A 21147-nucleotide genomic window follows, 5' to 3' on the forward strand; every position below is an offset into this window, starting at 1 on the left:
GTTAAAGTAGTACACTTAAGTGTGCCAGGAGAATGAGATCTAGAAAGACCTACTCCTCAAAGAAAATAGGATGGCTATTAAAAAACAAAAGGCTGCAACAAAAAAACCATCCACACCTCCCAGAAAAAAAAAAATCTTTGGAAGGGCATTAATGCCCTTCAGATCACTGTAAAGTCAGTCAGGATTTGGACTACTTTAATCAACCCATTTTATTTTGCTGTTGCAATGGACAGGATAATCACTGAGCTGTTTGATGGGAAGCATTCCTTGGTACAAACACAAGCTGCTACAATCATGCCAACACAGCCTTGCTGAAAAACCAAGAAAGTTTTACAACTCCATCATTTCCACCAGACATCCTGAAAGTGCTTATACTACACACATTAGGATACCACCTTTGGACAACAGTACTATTCTCCAACAGATCTGCTCTATCTTCTCAAACTACAAATCACCTCCTGAACTCATTCACAAAATCTTTACTAGCAGAAAAGACTTGACTACATTTCAAGAATTCATTAATTATTTCCTCATGGATAAGTTGACCATTTTGATCATGGTCAATTTATCCATGCCTTCAACGTATTTTTTTTTCCCCAGAAGTAACTAACACAGAGCAGAAAATAAAATGTTGCATTTTCCTACCTTGGTTTATTCTGTGGCAATGACTTTGCATCAACAGGAAACATTTTGGAAACAAAGACAATAACTGGGGCTGTTCCTTCACTACTGCATTTCATAAAAGCTGAAACAAAACATAAACACAAGTTATTTTCACATTTTTTCCTTTGTAGGCATTACTGTTTATTTCCAGTTTCAATAGATAGTATGGTAAGGACAAACCAACAAGAAAAAGTACAAAATTACTCAGGACTAATCATTTGATAACACTGCCTGTATCTTAAAGTGTGTTTCACAATAAAATGATCAAAACTTCAAAAATAGAACTCTTGATAAAAAATACATATACCCCAATTAAACAACTTGAGTTTACAGACTGATTTAGATCACAATGGAAACCAAAGAGCAGCACAGGATTAAGACTGGACACTATTTATTCAGTACCTCAAAGTATTCTCCTTCCTTTCAAACTAAAGGAGGAAGTCCTGCAAATGTCCAGATGCTCACACAATCCTAACAAATTCACTGCAAGAACAGATATCCCTCAAAAGGTGAAAGATTCACACAAAACTCATTCAATACATAGGAAATTCCCATTAACCATTTTTTCCATCCAACTTGAAACACATGAAATTCAAACCAGGCAATGCCATTCAAAACTTCTAACACAGAAACTGAATCATCTTCTCCTACACTTCTCCTTTTTAGCTGAAATATGAAAAGACCACAGATCTAAGGCAAACAAAAGCACAACACTACTACTAAAAATTAGCAAAATACTCACTAAATGTGGAAGTCCACTATTTGCTCATAACCAAGAGCAGTAAGATCCAAGTTTACAGAGGCAAATTTCTTCCCATTAGCTTACACTAATACAGTGTTGAATACTGTCTGGAGAATACCATGTTTTAAAATGTTCAATAAAGGATGAAAAGCCAGTTTTGTCACCCCTGGGAAACAATTCCTAACAGCCTGTCAATTTGACATTCACATCTCATTTTTAATTGACATTTGCTATCTCATTCTCTTAGATTTCTTGAAGCTCTCCTCAAAGCACTGTGCTATGATTCATTATTAATTACTAAAAGCTAATCAATACACTTGCAAAAATTAAATCCGAATTCAAACCATTGCTGGCTAAAAATTAATGATTTTAATACACAAGTTAGCAAAATATTAATTTCTCAATTACATAATGACTTCCACAGCTCAGAACTAAAAACAAGTATTAACCTTGTATTCTTGCAGAACTCCCAGTTTCAGAGTCCTGGACTTAGCATCATCTGCAGCTTAAGTTGTCTAAAACCCAGGAATATATGGGAGGCAAGAAAAATGCATGGCCATAAAACTATGACATGTCCATGACAAACATCAACAAAGTTACTGGAAGTAGAATATTTATAATTTACATGCAGATTACTACACATCTTACAAGCCAAAGACAAACAAAACCACCAGGACAGAAACAACCTTCTCGTTAATGGGAGAACACACACTCACCACTTTTCAGTTCCTGAGTTTCTGGTGGCAAAGAATCAAATGTTCTTGCTCCAACACACATCAGCTTTTCCACTCTCTCTGCAGTGATGTCCAGAGGACTGGGAATCTTATTACACACCATGGCTAAAACCCATTGTTAAGGATACATATTTGTATTTTCTTACTGAATGCAACCAGCAACAGAAATGCTTTCAATGCTTCTTTAATTGAGCCCCATGCACTAACTGCCAGCAGCAGCAGATCCAAAATCCAGCTCTGTTGTCACAGTGCATTCAGGTCCCTCTCAGGTCAGCAACAATTTTGTGCCATTGATCAGGGGCAGAGTTAAGGGGGGGTGGCCCACCCTAAATGCAGCAGGGAAGCTGAAAACAGCACAACTGGGGTAAGATTTACAGAAGTAATTAGGACTTATACATCAATAATTTGTGCACATCTACCATAATATAAGACATGTCTTATTATAAACAATGGGCAGAGCTGACAAACAGCAAAGGATGATTTAGAATTAAGAAATTTTATGGCTAAAACAACACCAGACATCTACAGAACTTCATGGATGGAAGACCTATAACACTATCATATCAGGAGATCAGTTTCTACTCCAGGAAAACCACTAAAACATGAATATAAAACTACATAAAGAAGGTGTATTGTCGAATTATCTCCAGTTTCATAACTCTGTCTCCTTTCTGCAAAAGCACAAAGTTGGCTGAAATGTAAAAATAATGGTAGATATGTAATTTGTAATATTATAAGCAAGAAGATAGGTCCAGGTAGCTTAGGCACAAACATTAAAAGAAAAAAACCAAATTACACCAAATCACACAGTGAAATATGTGAGAAGTCTGAGGACTGCCAATAGGAAAAAAAATTTGTATTTTTTTAAGGATACAGAGGACTGCATCAGATATTGGTAGCCACTGGCTACAAATGGCATTCAGATGAACCTTGGGGTCTGCATGCCGTGACTCCCGAGCACCAATCCTCAGGCCCAAAGAGGTTACTATCTTTTCTATTTTTTCTTTGTCTCTGTAAGGAAAATAATAAATAGATTAAAAATCCACAGAAGCAATATACAACCCGCATCTATTATTCCTGAGTATTTTAAAAAATCATCAAAGCACATGGAAAGGGATGCCATGAAAACTTTACAGATGTTCTCACCTTTTCATAACAGCCTCATACAGACTCCAAATGTTGTCCAGCACCAGCTGCACAAATAAAGGTTTCTTTCCTTTTGACTGGTAGAAGATAAAAACAGCTCATTACCAGCAATTCCTCACTTTTTCAGTAGGCTTATGATTGCACTTTTCATTAGGAACATGTAAAACCTCTGTTCAAAATCAAGAAGTCTGTCTTTTAAGAATGGTATAAGGCACAAAATAAATATGAAATTTAAAAGTGGAGGACAAGGGTTTATTTCAGAAAAGAACCTGATAAATATGGCATGTGACTACCTTGAGCCTACTTATTGCCCCTCTTGTAACTATTAATCATTACCTATGCAAACAGGAAAAAAATCGTGATTACATGAAAATAAGGAAACTACTCTCTCCTCCCTTAACTTTTAATGGTGGAAATGTTTAATGCTAGAGAAGTGCAGTTTTCAGACCAGGGCTTCAGTACAGCATTCAATGGAAATTCCCTATGGCAAAAAAGATTTTTTAAATCCTAAATCCCGAGATAAATGTGAATATCCTAAACCAAGAGCTTTGGAAGAGCTCTTCACAGAGGTCAGACACCCAGTCACAACTCTTGCTTCTAAACTGTTAATCTTCCTTCCATCTTGTGTGTTTCACTCGATGCTAAAACCTTAAAGCTGCAGTGTCCCTTATTAGTGAGCACTGGTAGATGAGATTTCCTCCATGCAGCATTTGAGGGGACAATTTTGGAATGTTCTATGCTCCAAGAGTTGTTGCAAGGCTGTCCTGGTGACTTTATACCTCCAGTAACACTGAGTCACCAGCCAGTGAGGTCAAATTTCAGAATACATTACAAGCAACAGAATTAGGAAAGAAAAAAGTGAACTCCAAAATCAAAATCAGGTTATATTTTTGACACCCTCCATACCTGATCACCTTTCATTATCTTCTTTGCTTTAGTATTTAGATAATAATCTCCCCATAAAGTCTTCAGAAGTACTGCGGGCTTGATTCCAATTTTTTGGCTATACAGTTTGGCAAAATGTTCAATTCTGAAAGCAAAGAAAACATATTTTGATGAAGTGTAATGTTTTTTACAGCAACAGCCTATGTGAAAATCAGACAAAAATCTCAGATCCTTTACTCCCACTTTTCCAATTGTCTTCACTTCACATTGTTTAACATTTACACCTGTAAAAATATTTAGTCATAACAGATCAAAAACATCAACAGTATTTGAATGGCTTTGTTTTGTTTCAAGTCAGCTTCAAGGCTTTACTTGAAATAAACATTTGTGTACTATCCCTTCATCAAAAACTCAAAAGTATAACACAAATCTTGTAAATACATTAGTGATGACTCTTGAACTTATTCTTTGAAAGACTTCCCATGACACATTTAACTGTGGTCTGGGACCAGGAGAAAAGATGTTAAAAACCAAGCATTCTTTTGAGTCACGCTTCAGCCATCAGATGGTGGTCATTACTTTTAATTAACCACTTATGAAAATTCTTCTTGTTTGAATCATTATTTACTAATGAGTAAACCCAAGAAAATTATCCAAAACTGTAATGCCATAACTATGTTGTAAAGCCCATTGTGTTGTTCAGCAGTCCCCATGAGTTAACAAAAGCAGCCTGCTTAGCCCAGACAGAGTCCTGAACATGCCATGGTTTCCTTGCTGAAAATGTTCTATGAGCAGTAATAAAAAATATTGCCACATATTTGCTCCCTGTGGATGCAGAAAAAAAAATACACAGTTATATCTGTAACTATCCTGTTTCCAGAACAGTGCTATTTGATAACCTTTTCTTTGATATTCAGAATTCTTAAGTTTTTACACAGCTAAAAAACGGACCTGTCCATCTCAGTAACACATAAGCTGTGAGTTCTGAACTAAGCCCAAAGAGATTTCTTTTCCAGAAACTACCTAAACTCTCAATTCAGGGAGAACTTCCGAGATTTTTGTGCCAGCAGTTCCTGCATATATATTAATGGCATTTTTCAATACTTGAGAATTGTGTGAAAAGCATATGTACTTACCACACTGGATGAGGCTGGCACTGCCTAATAATTTTTTTCTGCTACCACCTTCAGGAAAAGAACCCACAACCAAGAAACAGCAGTCAAGACTTTCCATTATAGGAAAAAGCTCCACTGATCCATATTTCTGCACACAGTACTGTAGTTGACAGTCCAGAAAAACCTCTCTAAAGTAATTAAGAAAAATGTTCTTTTTTACCGTCTCCATTATATGATTTATCAGAGCCAGGGCCTGACCGTTCATCAGAAGAAACAAAACAGCCTTAAAGATAATTAACCTAAAATAGCCCATTTCATTTTCCCTTCCCTCTAAAGGGACACGAGCTGTTTATGTTGGACAACAAACTATGCATGGCACCTGACTTACAGTCTGACTTGGATTTAAAATTCCTGGAGATGATTTTCTCTAAGGGCTCTGCAGTACTCAAGACCTTCCCTGTGTCACACCCGAGCTATCCCTGTAATTACAATTTCAGGACCAAGACAACGCCTCCACCTCGTGGCCAGCGACCAGAACACGGGCACTGCTCAAACCCTGCTGCCCTCCACACCAAACAGAGTGCCCTGAACTCCTGCCCTTGTCTGCTACAGTCTACACAATACCAGCAAAAAAATAATGATTACCAGGCTAGCCTGGAGCCCACTGTGGGCTCAGAAGCTCCTGTGTAAGTAAATCAGGGTTCCCTGTCACTCAGATAGTTTATACACAGCTGCAGAGCACAGAAGAATCTAACAAACATCTTCAGAAACATGATGCACCTGAAATACTTTAAGATCAACAGCAGTAATCAATTAAAAAAAAAGGTCAGTAATTAAATCTCAAACTTACCCAAAACCCCAGCCATCAATTGCACTGGCAAACACCACATTTCCATGTTCTGGTGAAAAATAGAGATGTGAATCATCAGTGTCTTCCAATCCAGTACTCCAGTCATAAATTTGATCTCCTGGTGATGTATCTGAAAGGGTTTCACTTTCTGTTTCTTTTTCAGCTCTTTCTTCTAACACTTTGGAGGTAAACAGTGTTCCAGTGACTGCATTGATCTAGAGAAAGATATGTAAAAACACCCTCAGATTCATTCACTCTTTCACAACCCTTGCAATTAAAATGTAATTTTCCCACCCTTGAAAACTTAAAAAGAGAAGCTGTGTTAACAAGCTAGCATGCCTGTGATTCATTTGGCAATTAAACCTCACCTAATTCTACACATTTGAAGACCACGGGAGTTTATGTTTTGACATAAACACCCTGAAGTTTCCAAGTCAGCCACACCAGGACAGAATCAAAGTATCACATGTAACACGCTCTGTCTCTCAGAACAAGAGGTGGTGAAATAGGAACTTGTTTCTGCCAACAAAGCAAACAACAGAGGGCAAAGGGAAACCAGGCAGATAAATGCTCCCAAGTGAGCCTGGGTGGGAAAGAAGTCTTGAGGGCAACTTAAACTACAATTCTAAAGATGAAACAATATTATTCCTACATAAATCCATCAATATCAGGAACAGTCTACCTCCAGTAAATTTAATCAATTTAAGGCAAGAACAGAACATTCAGCATATTACTTCTAAAAATGAAGACTTTTCCTGATGACCTGTCGAGAGGCATTTACTACCTGCTTCTCCATCACAGGCATTCTGAATCAACCTCAAAACAAATCAGGAAAAAGATGCACCTCAATGTTAAAAATCAGACTGGATGCTATACAGTGCCACAAAATCTGCTGTGTGAAATGACACCTCAGCACAAATACCTGTTCTAGGATATTCTTAAGGTGCAAATATGCTTCCTGAGGGGTGAGCTTCAGCTCCACAATCAAGCGGTCGATTTTGTTAATCACCAGGACGGGACGGATATTTTCCAGCCATGCCTGCCGCAGGACTGCCTGGGTCTGAGAAGGAAAGAGTTTAGAAAAAACCCATTACAGAAAGCCTGATAGCACCAAAAAGAGAGAACATTTTAAAAAACTCAAATATAATTCCAAAATTTAATAAACAGAGTAAAAGACAGGCTGACACTCAAACCAGAAGTTTGACTCCCACAATGTATACAGTGTTAGTTATTGAACAATTCTGCAGAATGGTGGGATTTCATGGCAAAAACACCCAAAACAACAAAAACCAAACTACTTAGAAAAAGTAAGCCATGGAAAAAGCAACCTCATTATTTTGTGTATTCTTTTCCAAACCCTGAAAACCCACAGAAATATATCCAATTATTTCTCTATCAAAATATGTCATTACACCTGAAAAATGGCATACCCACTCTTTCAACCCTGCTTCTCTACATCCCTTCACCAGCACTGTTCAATTTTTCAGCACAACTAGTATTTTTACTACTCGCTTTAACAGCTCAATTGTATTGTCATTTATTAGAAATTTTGCAAAGCCTCCTAGACAGCTCATTTTTATTTCTCTATAACCCACTTCAGATTTTGCTTACTCCCCTCTTTCTCTACTTAATACACTTTATTTCACCTGTGGACAGACTCCTTCAACAGCATCCACCACTATGATGCAACCATCACAGAGTCGGACAGCAGTAGATACTTCTGAAGAAAAATCCACGTGCCCTGGGGAGTCTATTAAATTAATCAGATACTCCTGATCACCTAGGATCAAACAATAAGTTAATATTTCAGAACAGTTTTCAAAGATATTTCTTCCAGCCACCCAGTTATACTGCTTCAGCTATTATTTTTTCATGTCCTGACACTAATACACTATAAAAACCCTTACAGCACAGTGTAACAGGTATCCCAACAAAGAAGTAAGACTATACTAAAACCTGAGTCTTTTTGAAAGAAGGTCTTGCCTTTAAATGATTCAAGACTTAAGATCAAAATATACATACTTATATTAAAATAAAAGATGAGGCAACTATTCTCATGGCCTCCACTCAGAGATATGATTAAAAATATTTTTGCTGACCCTGAGATGGAACTCAATTATCCTGGCTGACTTGCCTAAGTCTCTGAAGAATTAGAGCCTAACACTGAGAAACACAAAAGCCAAAGTTGCACACAAAGATCACAACAGCAACAACGAAGAGACAGGGGAAACTAACAGAAATGTATATTAAAATTTATACAAGCCAGCATCAACAACTTACCTTTCACAAAGTGCAGTGAAATTGCACTAGATTTCATTGTTATTCCTCGGATCTGCTCATCTTCCCTACTGTCGAGGTATCTAAGCTGAGTACAGAAACAACAGGAAAGATACTAAGTCTGCAGAAACATCTTCACAATTTACTTATCAATCATCAGAATATGATGGTGAGAAAATGCAGTTTAGCAAGACTATAGATGGAATTTCCTTAATGATCCAGAATTTACAATCCCAGCATGTTCAGACCAGAATTGTGTAAAAAGTGGCACTGTAACTCTACCTTTCCTGCCAAACGGCTGGAGATTATTCCATTGCTAGATATAAGGCAGTCAGCTAGAGTGGTTTTGCCTGAAAAGAAAAATAAATACTTAGACTAAATGAATACAAACAATGGCAAAAGATGCAATACACAGAATCCTAAGAGATCAACATTAATAAAGACGATAAAATACCACGAAAAGTACAAATTAACTTTCAAAAAACAAATCAAATTACCCCTGTTACATGCACGCAAATTTATTTTTGAAGAGTGGATGCAAATTTACCTCTCATAACCAGAAGAGCAGTTGAAATCACAAACAGGACCTCACTATATCACACAATCAAAGTATCTGTGTTCTAAAATAAGTGCTTACTATTTCCACCTACATAACAAACTTGTTCTATTAAGAAAGCATATAAAAATATTATTCTGCCTCTCAAACATGTATTAAATTCCCGCCAACATTCACCATCATAGCAAACATTCAATTTCAACTATTCATTCAATTTCAATTATAGCGTGATGCTCTTTTACCTAAGACGAGCTGAATCGGGCCAAGAAAAAGGTGCATAAAGCAGATTCACTTTCCAGAATCATGTTCAAGACAGTTTAAGGCTAAATACACAAAACCCTACTACTTCAGAACAGTGAGCAAAGTATGTCACCACCGTTCAGACACACACAAGAGGAGCAGACACCAGCCCCTGCCGTACCGTGATCCACGTGGGCCAATATACAGATATTCCTGATGCCGGACGCCTTCTTCTGGAGGCCAGCCATCTTCCCCACGCTTGTGAGCACCATGGCTGGCTAATTCTGCGAAGGGAGCACACTGTTTTACTGGGGTGTCAGCTTCAGGAAAGGCTTAGGTTTTTAAAGGCTTTGGTTTTTAATGCGATCAGAGCCGCTCCTCGGGGGAAGCTCCGCGACACGTGGGGCGCGTCACGAACCCTGCCCGCCGCGGGGACACCCGAGAGAACCCACGGGCCGTGTCTGCCCTTTGAACGCCCCCCAGGAGCGGACACCGAGCCGCCGGCAGCGGCACAACCCCCACGGTTCCGCCGGTTCGCCTTCCCCTCCCGCCGCTCCGAGCGGGCACGGCCGCGCTGCCCCGGGGCCACCCCAGGCGGGGCCCAGCGCTGCCCTCCGGCTCGCCGCGGGGCGAAGGCGGCTCCGGGGCCAGCCCCGCTGCCCGGGCTCTCCCGGCGCTGGGCACACGCACCGGCACACGCACCTGCGCCCGCTCCGCCGCCGCTCCCGGAAAGCCGCGCCCGCCCCGCTCGGCCGCTGCCGGGCCCGCCCCGTGACGCCGGACGGAAGCCGGGCCGGGCCGGGCGTCGCCGGTGCCGCGCGCGACGGCGTCCCTAGTTACCGGCCGAGCGGCCGAGAGGGCCGGGCATGGGGCCGCCGCGCTGCATCTGCGAGATCTGCAACTGCGGGTGAGTGAGGCGGGCACCGAGCGAGCCAGCGCCGCCCTCCCTCGGCACACTCGGCCGTCACAGCGAGCTGGTGGCAGCAGGGTAGAAAGGCTCTGCAGAGGGACCTGGACAGGCTGGACCCATGGAATGATGCCGGTGGTAAAAGGTTCAACAAGGCCAAGGGCTGCCCTTGGGTCACAACAACCCCACAGAGCTTTACAGGCCGGGGCACAGGGGCTGGGCAGGGCCAGCAGAAAAGGAGCCGGGTGCTGGAGCAGCAGCTGGACAGGAGGCAGCGTGTGCCAGGAATGCCGAGGGCACCGGGCCGTGGCAGGAGCAGGTGCCCAGCAGAGCCAGGGCCGTGGGCATCCCCTGCACTCGGCACTGCTGAGGCCACAGCTCCAGTGCTGGGTCCAGCTCTGGGCTCCTCAGCTCAGGGTGGTCACTGAGGGGCTGGAATGTGTCCAGAGAAGGGGAAAGGTCAGTCAGAGCTGGGGGAGGTCTGGAGCACAAGGGTGATAAGGAGTGGCTGACAGAGCCGGGGGTGTCCAGCCTAGAGAAAAGGAGGCGGCTTCATCCTCTGCAGGAGATCACAGCCAGGTGGGGCTCAGCCTCTTCTCCCACACAGCCAGTGACAGGATAGAGGACACAGTCCCAAGCTGCACCAGAAGAGCTTTAGATTGGACATTAGAAAGAATGTCTACACAGAAAGGATGATTGGGCATTGGAATGGGCTGCCCATGTCCCGTGGGGTGTTTAAGGAGAGACTGGATGTGGCACTCAGTGCCATGGCCTGGTTGTCATGGTGGTGTTTGGTCACAGGTTGGACTTGATAATCTCAGAGGCCTTTTCCAGCCTCATTGATAACATGAGCAGCACCCTGGGGAGTAGGACCCAAGTATGAGCATGCTCTCAGTAAAAGTGAAGTAGTGTATTTATATTTAAATCAGGTAAGGGTGAAAGAAGGTCTTAAATGGACTAAAATAGAACAGAATGGAGACAGTCTTTAAAAGCCACCCAGACTAAATCAGAATCAGGTTTTTCCAGAAACCAGAGCCAGCTCCCATTGAAGGACTGAACCAAAGAACCTTTGGAAGGGTTCTAGCAACCTTGTGCAAGCACTGCAGCCCTCAAAAGAGATTTCATCTATCTGCCCTTCTGCCATCACATCCAGTAGCACTCACCACTTCGCCTTAAGTTCCATGATCCCATAGAGAGACAAACTGTTCCTCATTGTCCTGAAGCCTCTTTGACCCAGGGAGGCTGGCACAAGAAGGTACAGTAGGCAATTTTTTAGGGAAAATTTATATTACAGGTCTATAAGAAATGTTATCCATGCCATAGGTGAAAGAAAAGTGCACAAAAGTCTCCCAAAATAATAAGGCACTAGGACCTTTCAAATTCAGATACAAATTTTCAGGTTGGAGTCACAACTGTTAATATTTTCCATTTCTTCTCTGTCTACTTAAAAAAAAATCACAAAAATAATCACCCTAGGATTCAAAAATTCATACTAAAAAAAAATAAATTTAACAACTACATACAAGAACATTCATCATATGATCACAGAGGTGTGCTCAATGTTTATGGAAGTACAGAGCAAACCCATGGTGGCAAAGTGCACCATGACCCACAAGTTTCATATCAAGGGCTGCAGAGCAGGCCCCCTGCATGTGTTTCTGTGGGAGAAGTCTGTCTATCTGTTCTTCAGCCACTTTTTTTGTCATCTGTAACAGAGGTGTGAGGCAGGCACTGAGTAAAGCTCCTCGTGTTCTTTTTGGCCAAGCCTGTGGTGAATTTTGCCCCATAAATTTGTTTCTTAAGTCCTAGATTAATGGAGAGCTGGAATACAATGTTTTCATGATGAGATAACAAACCTGGCTCAGGCTCAAGTACAAAGATGGTGAGATAACACAATGAGACAGCACAAAATGAGCTTCAACTCAACCAAAAATTCTCAATCCAAAAACTGAGTTCAATAATATGAATAATTGAATTAAATATGCATAAGGCTTGTGGTTTAAAATAAACCTCACTGAAGTTTTTATAGTCTATAAAATCTTAAGCCATTATTGGTTTAGGCAGCACATTATGTTTGCTTCAGTGTACAGATTCTGTTGTCAGGGCAAGGCTGCTTGGTCACTTGGCAGTGTTACCTGGACATGGGAATGCATACACAGCTTAGCAGAGACTTCAAAGCAACTATAAATATCTAATGGTTTGTAGACATTATCATTTAGCTATCTGCAGGAAATATAATTACTGATTAATTCTAAATAATAAAATAGAAGGAAACAATCTCCCCTATCAACAGAATTTAAAAAACACTGAAAAACTTACAGGGGAGCAAAGCCAGTAAGACAGAACTTCATTCTGCTTTCTCAAGTACAGGATGGTACATCTGGCTTCCAAAGAAGAATAAAGCCTGTGTGGTAGATGAACTTTCTGCACTCAAGAATAGTATTCGTCTGCTACAAAAGATAATCACAGCCTACAAAAGCATAAGAGTTGAGACACAAAAAGAAACTACTGCTTAATCTCCTTCTTAGTCTGTCAACCTTTCCCCATTTCTTGCCTTTTGTTATCAATATTACAAAAATCTATATTCCTGAATAAATGTAAGTTAAAAGGAAAGATTTCTCTAAAGTATGGGCTACTTTAGCTATCGTACTGTCCACACTAATAAAATTGCAAACTTCTTTCCTTGAAAAGAGTAGATTTCATCTCTGTTTTGTATTTACCAAGAACTACAGGTTCATTCTGCAGAAGTTATTTTTCTAGTATCTATTTCAGTTTGTAGCATGTCCATTCAGCAGTACATGAGATATACTCACAACATTGTTAAAGATATTCAGAATGAAGTCCTTAAAGAATGGTGACCCCGAACACAGAAGGTGATTTGACTGGTGGTTGGTCTTCCAGACCAGCTTATGGCAAACTGAAGATTGTCAAAGTAAAGTTTTTGCAGATGGATAATGTTTGTTTCCAACTCCTTTGAATTGTATGCCAAAAAATACATGAAGAACATTATAAGTTGATAACCTGTATTTCAACCCTCTTTCAAACCATCCATTCAATGTCTTTTGTTTCTGCTTAGCTGTTACTTTTAGATGCTGTGTGACACAGCATGTGCTGTTTGTACTTGCTGAAGAAAACATTACTAAGGTGAAAGTGAATTTCATGACAAATGTAATGACAGGCAAACACTATAGTGAGAAATAGCACACACTTACCTCCTTGTTTTCCTACCTTTCCTGTTCTTTCCCTCTTCTTCCTTTTTTCTTTCCTGCTGTGTTTTGAAAAGGTCCCTCAATTGTTAATTTACTTGATTGAAAAGGAGTAAACACCTGAGGCTTTGAAAGGATCTGAGTTCTTAGACAGGGCTACTTTATTTCTCACTTTTTTTAAACTATTGAGCTGGCAAAATCAGGCAGCACAAACTAATACCAGCTTTAGGATCTCCAGTCTCCAAGAACTTCTTTCAGTGTTTTTTTAATTTTCATTTTTTCATTTTCCCAGCAGGAGTCCTTCATGTCTGTTTCTGTATTCTATTTAACCTTGCTTTAATTTATTATTTTTCTTTATGATATTCAGTGCTAGCTAAAATTCTCTGCAGACCTTTGAAATGTTCTTTGGATATCTAACTTCCTGAAACTTGAATTTATTTCTATTTACTAAGAGCTGTACAATTTTCCCCTTCTTGGTGTTTAGATAATTAGCTTTTCATCACAGAATTTTACAATACTTGTTCATTTGAAAAAATATTTATTGTTTTTTCCCTTTGCATTGCAAGTTGTCAGCCATAAGTAGGAGGAAAACCTGTCATTATCTATTTCCTTGAGGTCAGCCAGAGATGTGCATTGTGCAAACTGGAACTAATACAACAAGATTTTCAAAACAATAACATTTAAATTTTAATTTTATAGATCATTAATTGAAAACAACAAGGCATAAATAAGGAATTGTCATTATATACCTCCCTTTTTTCCACAATGGTGTATTGATATAAACATCAATGAGAAGCAGGAGTAATTGAAATAAAACCTATTAGGAAAAAGAGATGTCATTACTTTCAAATAAACATGTGTTTTGGATAAAGAATTTAGTCAGTCTGTGGAGGAAAAAAAAGAGTTGAAAATTCATAAATGGCCTGCAGACCACTAGAAGGGCACATGAGATTTCACACCATAAAATTTTAATCGAAAGGTGTTAATCAGTAGAGGTGAAAATAGGTGAGATGTACAGAAATAAAAAGACAAGCAATGAAGTAATAGCAGTAAAAAAGAGACAATATGAGACAGGAAATGAAGCATAGTTAGTTACTTTTCCAAATAAAAGCAGGAATATCATTAAACATTACAGACAAGAGGAAAGTGCATCTTGGTGCTAAGCACCATTTAGAGGACTGAGATCAACTCTATCCATGCCTTGTATTCTGCACCCAGGACTAAGTCCCAGCTGGCAGTGCTTTAGTTACTGTTTTAGCATGATGTGCCCTTGGACCTGTGCCATCAGCACAGTGTTTTGTGACTTTATCACTCTGAAAAGATTTTAAACAAAAACTACTGACATTGTTCAATCTTCCCCATTGGTTATTCACTCCCAGTAGGCAGAGTAAGGGTTTTCCTCTTCCATGAAACGATTCAAAATTCTCTGCTCTGATGTGTTTGACCCAGACGCCACCGCTGCTGCCACAGACCCACAAAGATTTATGATGATGGAGCGAAGCCGAGCCACAAAACTGAATATTTGGAAAACTACCCTGGCTATGGCAACATCTGCCCTCCTGAGAGCTGTAAGCCAAAACCAGAGCTCCAAGAGGATAAGGCGAGAATGGACGGCACCACAACGTTCAAGTAAATATTTTCAAACCATGTTTTATAGTTAGTCTGTCAAGTTTTTCATTCTTTGGTACTTAAGTGGAGGCTTAACATTGTATTGCAGTCAAAATGCAGTCATTGCATCCTTTGCACTTTTTGCATATTTAAAGTATAAATGTTGAGTATAGAAATACCACAAAAAGGTTGTAAAAAATAGCAAAGCGTGCAATCCAGCAAGATTTGCAATCTTTACAGCAGCCTTTGACCTGTAAAGAGAATCAAAAATTTTGGTCTTATTTTCAGCCTGTTAGGAAATTTAGGTCTTATGGAAAACCTGGTGAACTGGGGAATTTTCTGTAATATATACGTAGAATCCAAGATAATGAAATCTTAAGAAAAAAGAAAAGTAATTATTTTATTGATTTTTAAAATTCAGATTATTTGTTTTAAGAAAATTATTAGCTTTAAGAAAGCAAACTGTAAAGGGGTTCAGTATATCTGTCCTATCTGTGCACAGACTCTGATTTTAAGCGTACAGAATTAAAGAGCATCTTTCAAAGAATTAGGAAAAAAAAATCACTCATTCATTGTTAGTGATGTGACAGCAGCATCAATGTTTACTTTTTCCATTATTATTGTTTTTCTTTTAATCTGTGAGGGTATCTGGTGAAATTTCTTTGTTCATCAAAAAAAAGAGACATAAATAGAAAGGCCAAATGCTATTGTGCCAAACTGGTCATGTGCATGTTTATTTAAACACCCACATATGTAATACACATCCTATTACTGTAATATGCCCATACAAAAACAGTGAAATGCTGTTTCTGATTATATTCCATTCTCCTCATGCTATCAGTAAATGCTACCACTTGCAGTAATTTGAGAGTTGCTCTTCTTCTGCTTCCTGATCATTTTTCTTTGCAAATTTATAGCAACTTTGTGAATCTCCTTTCAGACACTTTAAATATTGTTAAAACATGAATGGGACTTGGAATGTTAAAAAACCATCTACCTCTGAGTAAAGACTCTATAATGCATCAGAGACCCTAGATTTATGTACTGTGGTTTTCTCTCCTTTGTGCTATCCCTCTAACATATGGTGACTGAAAGATTTTCAGAGTAAACATTTTGGTTTTTTTCCAAATAGTGGAAAACATACAGAAGTGGCTTCAGAAGGAAGAAAAGATTTTTTGACCAGTGTTTTCTTTTCCCCAATTCAGGTCTGATTATTTGCCATATGAAATTGTTCCGAGACCTATTCAGCCACAAGCAGAATATAGGCCAAAGTCAGGGAAGATTGACCTAGGAACCATTTACCAGAGAGATTACAATCCTCATAAAGTAGGACCAGTGACATTAGCAAGGCCTCGAGAGAGGAAACACACTTCAGATGCCAAAGTGGATACCGTCCCAACCTACCGAGGTAATAAGAGGTGCCCCCTGCAGAAAGGGAAGTAACCAAGATGAAGGTAGCGTTGGAATTACCTGTGTTAGAAACTGGATTTGTTGGTTTGGGACAGGGAGCAAAACATACTAGGAAGCAGGTGATGATGCCCTAAAACATTCAGCACTCCAGTTGTTGAGGGGAGACCTACTCCTTCTAAGCTAACAGCCCTCTCTGAGGTTTGGTCAGCTACAAGGAAATTCCAACATGCACCTGGTTGGGCTCAGGCAAAACTGGAAGGAAGTTAAGGTGCAGTATATTTTTCAGATAGTTTTAGTTCATGTCACTTATTTTTCCACAGACTAGGTCAAAAGTGGAGTTTAGGCTTCTACTTGTGTACAGTATAGTTTACATATTCATCATCCTAGTAATGATCTGTCTTGACACAAATTATTCTGTTATGATGGTCAGTGCAAAGGTGCAAAATATTTTAAGTAAAATGGAAGATATTGTATTTAAAGCATGTATAGAGATATTTGCTATATAGTTTCTGTTGAGCAAAGAGTCAAAATAGGGCATCAGGTGCCATTTTGTGTGTCTGGTTTTATCACACACTAGAATAGTGACAATTTTGTCAGATCACAAACATGCAGATAATTTTATCATTTTCACTTACATCCAATTTCTTTGTTTTGCAAGATTTAATTCCAGAAGACTTTGTCTTCCTTTTAAAGGACTGGTTTTAAGTAATAACACCTGTGTGGTGGAATTTTGGTTTTGCTTTACAGATCACTACAGGTTATGGAAAAGTCAAAGAACAGAATCCTGTAAGGTGGAGCGTGACTACGAGCCACCTTCGGAGAGGTTTGGAAATCCTTCCACGTTTCAAGATGACTACATCCCTAAGCAGCCCAATCCCCCCGCAAGCTGCAAACCTTGTGAAAGCAAGCTGCCAGAGGGGCCTTTTGATGGCAACACCATCCATCGCACGGCGTACGTCGTCCATGAGTTGGGGCCCTTGTTCGTAAGGCCAAGGGAAGAGTACAAGCCGAGCGACGAACCCTTTGAAGATCTCACAACCCACCAGAGAGATTTTAAAGGGATACCTGGGGAACAAGCAAAAAGCTGCAAGCCTGAAGGTAGAAAACATGGATCTGACGATCCTTTTAAAGGAACCACTGAATTCCAGGATCGCTTTCAGCCATATGTGGTCACCGCGCCCGAGTTCCACAAACCAAGAGAGTATGTTCCACCCACAGACAAGATGGACCTCAAGTCCTCAAACCGTCTGGATTACATTAAACACAAGGTTGTTCCTAGAGCCCCCGTGAAACCAGCTCCTGGAAGAAAAAGCACTGGCCCTTTTCAAGGGAAGACTACTACAAAAGAAGACTATCAACCCTGGAAAGTTTGTCCACAAGGGCCTATTAAGAAAGAAGAGGAAATTCAAAAGCCCACAGGAAAATTTGCTAGTTTAACTACATTCAGGTCCCATTACATACCTCATCAGGCCAATCCACCTCAAAGTTTCAAACCTGTGCAGGTTGTACCTCCTGGAGTTCCTTTTAAAGATGAAACTTTGTATCGCACTGAGTACACGCCAAAGAAGCCCGAGGTGTGCCCAGGGCTGAATCCAGATGCTGCGGGTTATGTCTATGTCAGCACAGATTCTCAGGGTCACCGGTTCTACCGCCGCGAGTCCCCAGAGCGGTCCAGCTCAGACTGCAGCCCTGTCCCAGAGGAAGTACCTGCTGTGTCATAATACTTACCCGCAGTATTTCAAGCACCTTAGTTAAGTAATTGGAAACCAGCTTATTCATTTTTTCTTTAGGACTGAAGCAAGTTAAATACTGCAAATTTTGATTTTAGAAGTTTGAAGAAAGCCAAAGGTAAACCAAAGTTCATTACAAGACTAATAAAGATTTGCCAAATGCTGAAGTAGCACTACTCCCTACATGGCATCTGTGCTTTTTCTGATTGTGCATTCTAGTTTTCTTGACTCCCCAGATTTCATCACGCTCCATCTCAAGCATCTTTATAACGTATTTAGTTATTTGATATTTTCTACAATCAAATTACTGTATTTGTGAAATAACAAGTGCCTTTTGCTGATAAAGTATTTTACACAGTAAGCAAATAATGATATTTAAGATAATCTAACAAATCAGTCATAATCTCAGTAATCTGCAAGTTTTTTTTCTTTGTATTTTGCTGCTCAGATCACAAGATAGCATCCTATGACACCTAGGCATTTCTAAAAACCTGCTTTTAGCTGTAGTCATCACTACTTTAATTTCATGCAGATCTGAAGTGAGTATAAAGGTCCCACTGTAATTTCTAGTAGCAATTAACAGGTTCTAACCTTACTCTTTTTCTGTTCACATAGTTGAAACCACTCAACCACCAACAGCATGTCATTAGACTCTGTTCCCTAATTTCCTTGATCATGCTCTTTCAGCCTTACTTCCAAAGAAAACAAAACTGGTGCACCTTGGACACACTGATAGACTTAGTGCATGTCTGAATCATCTTTAAACCCAGTGTGAAAATTCAGTCAAATCTCATGAAGAGACTGCATAGATTTACACAAAAGAGAGTAAACTCAGGTAAAAAAAGAAATACCAGTTGAGATGCAGAATTCTGTGGGCAGCCTGGCTTCAGTCTGAATGCTCTTCAAAGAATTGCTTGTTCCTTTTTTTTACAGAAATTTTATATGAAATTGCTTCTGTATGAAATAGTTTGTATTTTCTCTATCTTCTGCTGATTTTGAAAAATCCAGATGAATCAATTTTAGTTTTATTACATTCATGATTTAAGCAAGTCCCAGTTAATAGTTCTGTAATTAACTGTCTTGTCATGCTCTACCACACCACTTCAGTATGATTTTTTTCTTCAGTATTGCACATCTTGTGGTGTAGAACAGTATTTGGGTTCTGCAGAATCATGTGGCTATACTTCATAAACAAAGTCTCTTATTAAAGGGCTAAGATCAATGATGGGAACATTTTTAAATCAGGAACTTGGTCATATGAAAGCAAGAAAGCTGAACTGAGCAAATGAGCTGTGCACAGAAGCATTGCACGAGCAGGATCCAGACATTATTATAGCACCAGTCACTTTACAGAACTTTTGTCTTTGTATTGTGATTTTTTAGTATCACTTACTCTGTTAATGACATGGCAAATCAGTTTTACGTTTCTGTTTGAAAATTATTCACCTCCCTCAGACTGTGAATGAACAAGGATGATGTAAGTCTGTGAGATCCTAAAAGCAGGACAGGAAGAAGTCTAATTGATTGTCATCTTTCTGTACCACAAAAGAAAAAAACTCTTATTGAGTCATTCTCTATCATGCCACAACTGAGGAAACCAAGCCAAAACTTTGCACAGTCACACCTACCCAGGTCCACATGCTTTACACAGTCCTGGTACCTCTGGAGCCATTGACAGAAGCTCCCAATGCCCTCCAGCTCTCCTCTCTAGGGAGGGAGAAATGGAGTCTGAATCCATGAAGTTACATGTGCCTGCATATTCTGCTCAAAACGGCTCTTCTGCTGGGCCTGTGAGGGAGCCCAGATGCTTTTTTAAATTTTCACAGCTGTTTTTTCAGTTCTGAAGTCACTTCCCTCCCTTAAGTTATGGAAAGTCATTTGCTGCCACCTACCAGCACGGTACAAACATTTTGAGAGGAAGGGAAGTGGAGGGCATATTCAGATACATTTAACAGTTCCTCTGCAGATGTGTTTGAAGGCTTTTTTAGGGTGGAAGGGCATATTTCCTTTCATTTTGTCCATAATGTTTTCCCCTAAGTTTAATAGTGAAAGAGAGAAGCCTTTATTACTTTACAATTGAACAAGCCCCAGCACACTGATTGTGCTTCCAGGGAAAGCATCAAATGATATTATAAACCTTCAGACACTATTCAATACCTGACGTCAACCTTTTCATAAGCAACAAATTACTGAAATGCAGACCAAGTGAAGAGACAGCTGGAAAACTAATATTTTTGCAAAATAACAGCTATTAAAAGAGCATTTTATGATGTCATGCTAAACCGAGATGTAAAAGCAGCAAAGTTATTCATGGATTCAGCTGCTATTCGGAGAGTGCTTTCTGTGCACTCTGCTATCCAGCAGCAGGCTCCACAGCACTGCTGTACAGAGCCTTGGCTTTTTTTAAAGACTGCACAACTGGAATTCAAAAGGAAAATTAAGCCTTTGCCAATATTGTTATCTAGGATAATTCTGAAACACCACCATTAAATTGTTATACATTTATTTTCTATTTAATAAAATTTTTTTAAAGCTTTTATTGTTCATTCTATTTCTTAGATTATTCTTTCTAAACACTCTTTACACATATTGGATATTCTGAAACAATTTCTTTTTCATGGAGGTATTCCCATCACTCACTAAATAGAAAACACAGAGCTGTTCTGTCACATCTAAATGAGCTCTGCTTGGGGAAGACACAGAAAAGAAATGAATTTTTATTCCACCCTTTAAAGAATCCTGATTCTAGATTTCAGTGAATCAGAGCTGACATTTGGATCTTGGCAAATTATCTTCCCACTTTTTCAGTCAGGTTATATCTATGTTGTCTCTTAATAGCAGTGCAAGTCAGACTGCAGTGAAAATTGACAATACGTCTGATAGACTGTTAAAAATAAGAACTAATCCGAGGCTTTGGAAGAATTCAGAATTATGGACAAAGTAATTTGAGAAAATAACAAAGAATGAAAGCATGGTTACCGTGCAAATCATGGTAATAAACAATCTCAGGGTAATCACAGTGGTGAATAATCAAACTATACTTTTATTTCAGAAAAATCCAAACTACGTTCAAGAAGC

The 21147-nt window shown here is 39.5% G+C and overlaps 2 protein-coding genes across 5 annotated transcripts in view; one reads left to right on the forward strand and one right to left on the reverse strand.

Annotated features, from left to right (window-relative positions):
* EFL1 (elongation factor like GTPase 1) overlaps positions 1 to 9988 on the reverse strand; it is a 64727-nt gene extending 54739 nt beyond the window's left edge. For 2 of the 3 annotated variants that reach the window (XM_030228566.2, XM_030228564.2), the window contains exons 1-12: positions 9911 to 9988; positions 9390 to 9492; positions 8695 to 8762; positions 8416 to 8500; positions 7782 to 7915; positions 7058 to 7195; positions 6136 to 6350; positions 4192 to 4315; positions 3286 to 3362; positions 3014 to 3150; positions 2122 to 2244; positions 646 to 745 (exon numbers count right to left, since the gene is read on the reverse strand). In XM_030228566.2, coding sequence (XP_030084426.2) covers positions 646 to 745; positions 2122 to 2244; positions 3014 to 3150; positions 3286 to 3362; positions 4192 to 4315; positions 6136 to 6350; positions 7058 to 7195; positions 7782 to 7915; positions 8416 to 8500; positions 8695 to 8762; positions 9390 to 9480 — 1292 coding nt within the window. In that variant the 5' untranslated portion in view covers positions 9481 to 9492; positions 9911 to 9988. Of the gene's footprint in view, positions 1 to 645; positions 746 to 2121; positions 2245 to 3013; positions 3151 to 3285; positions 3363 to 4191; positions 4316 to 6135; positions 6351 to 7057; positions 7196 to 7781; positions 7916 to 8415; positions 8501 to 8694; positions 8763 to 9389; positions 9493 to 9898 lie in introns of all 3 variants that reach the window. The other variant, XM_030228565.2, reaches the window with a different exon arrangement.
* Positions 9989 to 10023: 35 nt separating this feature from the next.
* Positions 10024 to 20973, forward strand: SAXO2 (stabilizer of axonemal microtubules 2). Of its 2 annotated transcripts, XM_030228426.2 has the most exons (4): positions 10049 to 10115; positions 14771 to 14950; positions 16135 to 16337; positions 17087 to 20973. In XM_030228426.2, exons 1-4 carry the CDS (start codon positions 10075 to 10077, stop codon positions 18058 to 18060), a joined length of 1398 nt encoding a protein of 465 aa, XP_030084286.1. In that variant the 5' UTR covers positions 10049 to 10074; the 3' UTR covers positions 18061 to 20973. The 2 variants fall into 2 exon arrangements, with proteins under 2 accessions (XP_050834674.1, XP_030084286.1); XM_050978717.1 differs by lacking the exon at positions 16135 to 16337 and having other exon boundaries at positions 10024 to 10115.
* Positions 20974 to 21147: the final 174 nt, after the last annotated feature.

Source organism: Serinus canaria, chromosome 10 (assembly GCF_022539315.1).
Source record: "Serinus canaria isolate serCan28SL12 chromosome 10, serCan2020, whole genome shotgun sequence".
NCBI lineage: Eukaryota > Metazoa > Chordata > Aves > Passeriformes > Fringillidae > Serinus > Serinus canaria.